The sequence below is a fragment of the Furipterus horrens genome, unplaced genomic scaffold (genome assembly GCF_987537825.1).
Source record: "Furipterus horrens unplaced genomic scaffold, mFurHor1.1.pri manual_scaffold_2, whole genome shotgun sequence".
Taxonomy (NCBI): domain Eukaryota; kingdom Metazoa; phylum Chordata; class Mammalia; order Chiroptera; family Furipteridae; genus Furipterus; species Furipterus horrens.
Genome location: NW_028327172.1, coordinates 12,794,220 through 12,804,195, shown reverse-complemented (window position 1 = coordinate 12,804,195; position 9,976 = coordinate 12,794,220). Strand labels below are relative to the sequence as shown.

General features: G+C 55.3%; 1 protein-coding gene across 3 annotated transcripts; it reads left to right on the top strand.

Annotated features, from left to right (window-relative positions):
* Positions 1–746: 746 nt before the first annotated feature.
* On the top strand, positions 747–8,622 carry SLC35C1 (solute carrier family 35 member C1). 3 transcript variants are annotated; one of them, XM_090262250.1, is made up of 3 exons: positions 747–793; positions 2,447–2,973; positions 6,695–8,622. In XM_090262250.1, the coding sequence occupies exons 1-3, from the start codon at positions 762–764 to the stop codon at positions 7,264–7,266; spliced, it is 1,131 nt and encodes a 376-aa protein (XP_090118376.1). In that variant the 5' UTR covers positions 747–761; the 3' UTR covers positions 7,267–8,622. The 3 variants fall into 3 exon arrangements, with proteins under 3 accessions (XP_090118376.1, XP_090118385.1, XP_090118393.1); XM_090262259.1 differs by lacking the exon at positions 747–793 and adding an exon at positions 1,055–1,113; XM_090262267.1 differs by lacking the exon at positions 747–793 and adding an exon at positions 1,147–1,205.
* Positions 8,623–9,976: the final 1,354 nt, after the last annotated feature.

Sequence of the window (9,976 nt, the reverse complement as noted above, 5' to 3'; positions counted from 1 at the left end):
TCACAGTGAGGACCAGAGGGCTGATGGAAGAGGACAAGGCCCAGGGCAGAGCTCACACCAAGGAGTTGGCGCCTGCACTGGGGCTGCTGGACAGTGCTTGTTTCCCATAACCCTTTCCAGTCTCCTATGGCGAGAGGTTACACAGTCAGCAGGTGAAATTTTAAATGCACTCCATAGGTTTTACTTTTTATTAAGGAACTTTTACTTATGGAGTAAAACCTCCTTATGCAAAAGTAAGAAGACTCCGCCAATAAACCCCCAGGTACCTAAGCCCAGCTTCAACAGTTAGCAACCTTTTGCCTATCTTGTTTCATCAACCTTTTTTCTTTTCTTTTTGGTGAATATTCTGAGTATTTTAAAGCAAATCTCAGCTATCTCACCAGTAAATTAAGTGGCACTAATTAAATGGTGTTTGAAATGTAACAAACAGATGGTACTCCCTACTTTGAACCATACTAGCTAGAACTCTGAATAAGGAGTTTGAGACCAACTGGCATAGTCCAGCCCTCTAGCTTTACAATAATGAGAACTCAGCCGCCCAACGTTGGTGCTTGAGCGGGAACCAGGGAGAGAAGTCAGCCCTCGCGCCTACATGGTAAGCGACGGTCCCGGGCTGGTGACCGACTTCCCAGGCCCGGACCCTGGGAGTGGGGCGCGGGAAAGGGTGGGGAGGACCCTCCACTCCCTGCGGGCAGAGAGAATCCGAGCCGTTACCCGCAAGCACTTCTGGAAGCGCAGGCCTGGTGCGCGACGGACCAGGGATGCAGCGGGATCCTGGGACTTGCAAGCCGCGGTAACTGGAGCGGGGGATTCTGAGCGGCTGACTGGGGAGGGGTACCCGGAGCTGCGGTAGCCTTGGAAAGAGGAGGGAACCTGCTTCCGCGAGTAGCGGGATAACCTGGGGCCAGGAGGGTAGGCTGGGGCCTGGGTGGTCCCGCCGTCACCCCCGGGCCCCAAGTGGGGAGCCCGCGGTGAGGCTGGCACGGTGCCCGTGCCCGGGGCTGGGAACAGGAAGTCGTCTCCCGCAGGCGCGGCACTGGGTGCCACACTTGCATGTGAGGTGCTGCAGGTGCCGCGCCGCGGGGTGCAGACCGACTGTCAGTGCAGAGCAGGGTGAGAGCGGGGTCGCTTTCGCTTTCTGGGAATGCCAGCCATGGGGCCGGAGCTTGCAGCAGGGCCCCGCGTGAAGAGGAAGATTTTACAAGGTGGAGAGACCGGGGAGAGGGTGATGCGTTGAGGCTCGGATCCGAGCGCCGGGTGTCTAGAATTGGGGGGAATCGGGCTAACAGACTGAGGTTCTTCTGCAAGGGCGGTATGACCTCCGGCGTCTGGGAACGCTGCTAGGAATCTGGGTTTGGGAAAAGGCTGGGGCGGTGAAAGGGGGGCGGGAGGAGGGAACTGTAAAGGGCTTTGGGAAGAGTGAGCTGGGACTAGGTAGAGGGACGCGGGGACTGGTGAGGGTGAGGGTGAGGGTGTCTCTGGACGCGGAGGGACGCGGGGCGGTGCCAAGATTGGAGAACACGGGGAGCGCAGTCCCACCGCGGGGTCGGGGGCGGATGCACTTTCAGATAAGCCGAGTGGAGGGAGTTAGCCTTTAGAAGAGACGGAGCTGGAGGGGCTTTTAGGAAGGGGACCGAGGCTCAAACACCCAGAGGAACCTTCCGTGGCTGCCGAGATCCGCCACCATGAGCGGGCGGGGCACGGACACATGCTGACTCTGCAGTCAGTCTCTCTGGGGCTATGGCTTTAAGAGGGCGCTGGGTGTGCGGGCTCTTTAAGGAAGAGGTCGGGGGTGTGTCAGGAAGTGAGTCTTGGGCCCGCCTCGCCGGGAGGGCCGCGGGCGTCCGGAGGCTCCGGGCAGAGCTGGAGCCGGCGCCCGGGGAAACGGCACGCTGTGGGCCAGCCGGCCGGCCTTCTCCCGCGGCCTTAGGACCTCCCTCCCTGAGCCCCGCTGATCTCCCCCGCACCCCTCTTTCCAGAACCCCCCCCCACATGCCCTTCCTCCATTCAGCTCCCTACAGGCCTCCTTCCGTGTCCCTACAAACCCCTCTCTTCCATAGCAGCCCATGCCTCCCTCTCTCTGCACCTCTTCCCCACCCTGTCCTCCGAGATTTTCTAGCACGTTGGCTCTGCATTCCTCCTCCTCCCACTTCTTCCATTTGTCTCCCCTAGGCCCCAGCCCCTTCTCACTGACAGGTCGCCTGCCCGTTCACCAGCCCGTCCCTGTGTCTTGTCTCATGAGGCCGCTGGGGTGGGAGCAGGCTGTGAGGCTCACCCTAGAGCGGAACCTCCCCATCCAAGAGGACGGTGGGGAGGCCTCTAGACCGCCCCCCGTGTGACAGTCGAGGGCTGTGGCCCGCAGAAGGCAGATTTGAGCTCTACTGCCCTGTACTCCAGGAAATCAGTCTGGCTGTGCGGTGACCATCTCCTCTGCTACCATGAACAGGGCCCCTCTGAAGCGCTCCAGGATCCTGCACATGGCGCTGATGGGGGCTCCCGACCCCTACGGCGAGGCAGAGGGCAGCCAGGAGAAGCCCTTTCTGCTTCGGGCACTGCAGATCGCCCTGGTGGTCTCTCTCTACTGGGTCACCTCCATCTCCATGGTGTTTCTCAACAAGTACCTGCTGGACAGCCCGTCCCTGCAGCTGGACACCCCCATCTTCGTCACTTTCTACCAGTGCCTGGTGACCACACTGCTGTGCAAGGGTCTCAGCGCACTGGCCGCCTGCTGCCCTGGAGCGGTGGACTTCCCTGCTCTTCGCCTGGATCTCAGGGTGGCCCGTAGTGTCCTGCCCCTGTCGATGGTCTTTATCTGCATGATCACCTTCAATAACCTCTGCCTGAAGTACGTAGGTGTGGCCTTCTACAACGTGGGCCGCTCCCTCACCACCGTCTTCAATGTGCTGCTCTCCTACCTGCTGCTCAAGCAAACCACCTCCTTCTATGCCTTGCTTACCTGCAGCATCATCATTGGTGAGTGGCCAGCTGGGCTATGGGAAATAGGGGAGGCATGGCGGCCCCAAATCCTAAGGAATAACTCTGCCAAGCATCTTTGGACTTTATCTGTCCTAGCTCCCACGATGCCACAGTAAGATGAGGAAGAACCTGGCATCCAGAGAGAGCAAATAGCCTGTTTGAGGTCACCCAGTAAGATAAGGGCACAGGCAGGGCCCCTCATACAAGGTGAAATTATAATCTGTATTTCACTGAGGGAAAACCAAGGCACAGAGAGGTTAAGTAACTTGTCCAAGATCACATAGCTAATAAGTGGCAGAACTGGGATCTGATCTCAAGGAATCAGGCTCCATACACTTGACCACTGTGCTCACTATGCTTTATTGCTAGTCAAGAGCTCAAGCGTTCTGACTCCCCAGCCAGTGTTCTTTCTAGAAGACAATGCATCTTCCAATAAATATACTGTCACCCTGACCTTGCAGTCTCATAATAACACCTGAGACAGTGGCAAGAGATATGCTTTGACACGTTAGCTGTCTCCCCAGATCTCACCCTCAAAAAAAATCACCTTTATTGATGGGGACCCTGCTAATCATTTCACATATAGCATCTCTTTTGTTCCCCAGAAGTCCCTGGGTGGTAGCATCATGGTAATCACCTCCATCCAAACAAGGAAACTGAAGCCGGGGAGAGGTCAAGTTACTTGCCCAGGGCCACGCAACTAGGAAGTAGCCAGGCTGTGATGCAAACACAGATTGGCCAGACTGTCAGGCCTGTGCTTCTAACCACTCTGCTCTGTTCTTGTCCCCTAGAAGTTAAAGCTGCGCTATCCCAACAGTAATCACTGGCCACCTATCTATTTCAATTTAAATTACAGCAGGTCCTCAGCATCATTTTGTTATAACAATGATGAGATGTATAAGAACTTAACTCTTGTTTTATCAATTAGCCTATGGTAAAATTGATTTAGTTATATGTCGTTTTAGTGGCAGAATCTATGGATGACATTAAGTGAAGACTTAACTGTAATTCAAATTAAATGAAGTTTTGAAAATTTAGTTTCTCAGTTACAGGTATATAACCTGATTCTGTAGCCACTTTTCAAGTGCTCAGTAGCCACATGTGGCCAGTGGTGACTGTTTTGGACAACTGAGAGAATACAACATTTATTGTTTCATTGCAGCACACTGGGTAACGTCACCCCCAGCATTCCCCCCCACTTCCTGGGCCTCTGCCATCCAGGAAGGTGATCCTTCTTTAAACCTGTTCAGGTGTTTCCTGGTGCTGGAAAGTTCATCTTGGTTGACCTACATATTCTTCACTGGTGTTTCAGGCCAAGGGCCGCTAGTTGCAGGGCAGAGGCCCATCCCATGCCACCTGTCCTAGAAAATGTTCCCCTTGTTGAGCGACTGCTGCATCCAGGACTGCTCTGTCTAGCCCCAATTTGGGGGTGGGGGGTAGCGGCAGGGGAGAAGAGCCGAGGTTAGAGTGGGAGAAGCTGCTCAGACCCCTGGTATATCTCTCTCAGCTGCCCCATTTCCCCGCCCCAGGGCGGGGGGTGGGGGTGGGAGGCTCACTTTCTCCCACATTTCCCCATCTGCCCCAGGGATCTCCACTTCAGTCCTGCAGACTTGTGTGTGTGTTTGGGGTGCTCTTGGTAGGAGAATTTGCATGCAGAAAGGTGATGTCACTAGGGAAACTGGGCCCGAATCCGAAAAGTAATAAAAGTAGCTGATGGTGAGATTGCGTCTGAGAGGTTCATCCAGTGGCCAGCCTGATGGGGCCGGGGCAGGGGAGGCCAGGACCTGTTTCCGCCCTGCAGTGTTTCCCCTTCCTTCCTCCACGCTGGGGAGGACAGGTCAGAGGCCACTGCTCCAGCCTGCTCCTCCTCCCTGCTCCCGGGTCACACAGTGCCTTTCAAAGCTCCTTCTAGCTGACAGTCCTTCTGAGGCCTGGAACCTTAAGGTGGCAGTCCCTTCTGGACTCAGAAGGTAACCAGTAGGAGGTCTGGGGGTGCTCTGGCTAGGCCCCGTCCCCCACGCAGGGCAGGTCCGTGGGTAACTTGTTTGCAAAGGCTCTGCCGGGGAAGAAATGCTGGGGTGCATACCTACACTAACGCGGTGGCCCCCTTCAGTCCTCACAACTGCCTCCGGAACAACCTCCACTCATTCATTCAACAAATATTCACTGAGACCCGGCACGTGCCGGGGAGTGTGCCAGGCTTCGAGGAGACAACTTTGGAAAAGGTAGACTCTGCTTCTGTGCCCCTGGAGGCCATGGTCATGATACATGGCAGTCAGTGAGTTGAGATGGAGCAGTGAGAGCTATGATGGAGCCATAGAAGGTGCTGTGGGAATCCCGGTGGGGCAGGGAAGGAGAGGTAGCTGGGGAGGGGGTCCCCTAGGCAGCCCTTCTGGAGGAAGTACTAGATGGGTGTAAGGAAGGAGGGAGGAAAGAGCATGTGCACTTCTTCACGGCTGGGCCCGAGCAAGGCTCACGAGGTGCGCCCCAGTGCAGTGAGTCTGGAATATCCCCTGAGGGCAGTGGGAAGGAGGCACGGAAGAGCTTTAAGCCAGGACGCGGCTGGAGCAAGCTTGGATTTCAGGAACATCATTGGGGTTGCTAGGTACAGAGTAGATTGGTTGGAGAGGCGGGTCCAGAGAGTGACCCAGCTCTCTGCAGCTAAAGGAAATGGGAGCTCAGAGAAGTTAAGTGAACCTTTCCCAGGCCACCCAGCCTCTACACGGCAGAGCACAAATCTCCCTGACACCAACACTTTTCCTCCTCCCCCAAGTAGATGCTGTAGCAGGAGATACAACCTGTGTAAGATTCAGCCCTGCCTCTGGGAAGGTGGGGTCCAGCTAAAGAAACTTCACTGTCCCTGTGGGCAGGTGCCTAGCAGCCCGGGTCAGGCCAAGGGAACTGGAGGGTATCAGGAAAGGCTTCCCCGCTGGAGAGGCTGACTTTGACCTTGAAGAATGAGTTGAAACTCTGAGAAGGAAGAGGGTGTTTCTAGTGCAGGAGACAAACAAGGACACTGAGCCCCCAGCATGAGAAGCCCAGGGATCACAGAGCCAGCTGGAGGTGACCACAGGGCAGAGGCAGCTGGCAAAGGCATGGGAAGCCCAGGTGCCAGGCTGAGGAGTACAGCCTGGGCGGTGGGTCAAGGGGAGCCATGGAGGCTCAGTGAGCAGGAGGGGACACAGGATAAGAGTCTAAGAAAGCATCACTATCCCAAGTGACCTCAGGCCACAAGTGATTCTAACTCACTATAGGTTCATTTACAAACCGGGAGCCCTGCCTCTGAGATCATAAGTCACTTGCCCAAGGTCACTGTAACCACTAAGTACTCTTCCTCCAGAACTCCATTCAAGTGTTACTTTCCAGGTGCCCCAGGCCAGCACAGTCACCCAGTCAGTTATGGGTTCTCACAGCACCCTGTACTGATTCGTGGACCTCATTACAATTGTAATTAAAGAAGTAATTGGGCAATGAATTGTTTTAATGTCCTTGTCCTTTGCTAGAATGCATGCTCCATGCAACAGGGCTCTTGTCCTGGGCCATGTCCCCAGCCTTTGCATGGTGCTTTGCATACAGTAGACTTTGGACATATTTATTGCAGGGAGGGTGGGGTGATATGGCAAGGGCAGCATTACAGTCTGTGAATTTGGGGGGCAAAATTCTCTGTCCTTCTTCCTCCCATCCTCATCTCCCTCCCCATCTCCTCTCCCCACTGCAGGTGGCTTCTGGTTGGGTGTGGACCAGGAGGGGGCAGAGGGTACCCTGTCTTGGACGGGCACCCTCTTTGGCGTGCTAGCCAGTCTCTGCGTCTCGCTCAATGCCATCTACACCAAGAAGGTGCTCCCGGCGGTGGACGGCAGCATCTGGCGCCTGACCTTCTACAACAACTTGAACGCCTGCGTCCTCTTCCTGCCGCTGCTCCTGCTGCTGGGGGAGCTCCAGACCCTCCGCCACTTTGCCCTGCTGGACAGCGTCCACTTCTGGAGCGTGATGACGCTGGGAGGACTATTTGGCTTCGCCATTGGCTATGTGACAGGACTGCAGATCAAGTTCACCAGTCCCCTGACCCACAACGTGTCAGGCACGGCCAAGGCCTGTGCCCAGACGGTGCTGGCCGTTCTCTACTACGAGGAGACCAAGAGCTTCCTCTGGTGGACGAGCAACATGATGGTGCTGGGCGGCTCCTCCGCCTACACCTGGGTCAGGGGCTGGGAGATGAAGCAGATGCAGGAGGAGCCCAGCCGCAAGGAGGACGAGAGGAGCGGCGAGAAGAGCAGCGTGGGGGTGTGAGCCCTCGCAGGGACCTTGGGATGGGTATTGTTTACAGGCTGATGGGAATCTGGTGGTCAAAATGGAACCCGTGTTTTCAAGTGATGTCAGAAAGTTGCCCATCTCTCTCGATACCCTTTTTCATTTGGGGGGTTTTGCCCTCCCCTAGGGAGGAGGGACCCCTCTGGAAATAGCACTCTAGCCCTTGAGGAGCAGGAAAGTGATGCTCCCCTTCCTGCCCCCCTCCCAAGGCCTTTTATCTCCACATGACCTTTGGGGTTGAGGACAGGCCACAGCCCTTTTTTATAAGATTTTATTTATTTTTAGAGAGAAGTGAAGGAAGGGATAAACATCGATGTGTGACATTGATCAGTTGCCTCTCACATGCCCCCAGCCTGGGACCTGGCCCACAACCCACGCATGTGCCTTGACTGGGAATCAAACTGGTGACCTTTTGTTTGCAGGCTGGCTCTCAATCCACTGAGCCACACCAGCCAGGGCCAGGTCACAGCCTTTAGGGAAGTGTGGCGAAGTACTCAGGGAGATGAGGGTGTGACCCCACCACAGGTCAACCAAAGGGGGTTGGGAAACCCCTCATGCATCTGGGTTCCGGGGCAGGCAGTGCAGCTTTGGCCCCATAAACCCAGCTTCCTTGGAAGGGAAGCAGGGGCTGGGCTGGGGGGCGGGGGGGCAGTGTTCCCTCTTTGCAGAGACCACCAGGCCCTGTGGAAGGGGGCAAAGGATCAATTGTACCCATGCCTGGCCCTGGCACCCCCATTAGGCCACTGGGAAGTGGCCTGGGAACAGGGTACATCATGGGAAAGCACCCTTTCCCACCGTCTGCACCCCATGTTTCCAGTTCTTGAACATGGGAACCACACACCTGTTACAGGTTAAGCAGGGTTATCAACACCCTCCCCAATCCTTGCCACCAGTTTTAGCTGCCTCACTCTGCCCCAGCACCGGGCACAGCTGCCTGGCTCAGGTTACAAAGTGGAGCCAGGAGACACTTCAGCGTCTCCCAACTCCGCTTCCCCCAGAGTGTCTCCCCAGGGGGGCGCTGATGAAGCCTCTTCCCTTGATCAGTGAACAATTGCACTTTTCCCTGAGGTTGGGGCTGAAAGAGCCTGATTGTTCCCCTCACCACACCCCATGGCCTCTGGGCAGCTTTCACCCGGTCCCTTCTCTTGGGTGCTCCACCCATCTCCTTGGGGTAATTCCTGATGGAGTTGGTCCCTAGAGGGAAAGTCAGGGGAGAGTGCATCCTCTCACTACCCTCTCTTCCAGTTTCCCCACAATCCCAGATGCTTTTTAATGGCCTTGGTGGAGCCTGATACCCTGAATTGTGTGTGACTTAATTAAAATCAGAGCAAGACATCCTGTGTGTCATGGGGGGTGAGGGTGAGTGCAGGAAAGGGGCCCGGCAGTGCCTGGACTGGATTTATGAACAAGACTCTCCCCTGCCCTTACCAAGCCCGGGCACTAGCAGGGCAGCCCTTCTAAGAAAAGCCTGTTGTCTCTCAGATCAGGCCTGCCTGCTGGGAGGTGGGTGACCAGACCTCAGGTTTCATACTAGCAATAGCTGCCATGTCCTGGGCACTTGCTGGAGGCTAGGCACTGTGGTGAGTGCTCTCTGTCCATCATTCATCTTCCCAACCCCCCCCACCCCCACACACACCCTGTGAGGGGTGGGGCACCACCATCATTGATCCCCCGTTTTATACATGAGGATCCTGAAGCGCTGTGCCCTTAACTACACTCAGCATTTTTGAGCACTTACAATGTGCCAAGCACCATGATAGACCATATTACTATAAGGACCCTAATCTACTTCAAAGGGCTGACAGGTAAACACATGTCAAAGCCCCATAACAGTAACTTATCGCCCTGTGGGCTCAGAAGATGGAGAGACCAAGTCTGGGGGGCTCAGCCACGTCCTCCTAAGCATCCTCGTACTGAGCAGGGGGCGCCAGGAGGAAGGGCAGATCAGCTGAGCGAACAAGGTTAAGCCAGGGGAAAAGCACATTTGGGGAGTGGTGGGAGGTTTGGGGTGAGGGCTAGAATAGGAGGGTGGGCCCTGCTGTGAAGTGCTCTGAATGCAGTAGTCAATCCAGATGATCCTATCCATTTTTAGGCCATCACCGAGTTCCTTAAACAGAAGAGACATGATCATTTCTGTATCCTTTGTATGATCAGAAAACTAAAACAACGTTCTTAATGTTACTTGCACTCAATTTTAACTTTCTACCAAAATTTTTAAAATGCAGACAAAGATACATGCATCTGGCCTCATTTCAAATATCAAACTAATTCATAAGTTTTGAAATATTCAGGGGTCCTAACTCTCAGAACACAATTGAACAGCCCACCCCACTGTGCCACTTCCCTGCACTGCCACCCCCACCCCGCACAAAAGTGTGCTGTGTTAAGATGCACTTGGATCCACACACTGCCTGCAGACCCCAATTCTGATGCAGATGAACCCCAGGGAGCAGCTAGAGGCAGCCTTCCCCCTTCCCGCACCCCAGACTGCTGACAGATCAGCACCACGGCCTCCCAGCTCCTCTCTGTGGTATTTAAAGGGGGCAAGACCACCTCAGGGAATTTTTCCCTGCAAGAAGGCATATAAGTGGTGCTCCTTCCTCTGAGAGTCCAGAGATGCTCCCCCCCGCCACCGCCTTTTTCTCTTTTGTCCCTTTCTGAAGGCAGGAATGTGGAAGTCAGGCTTCCC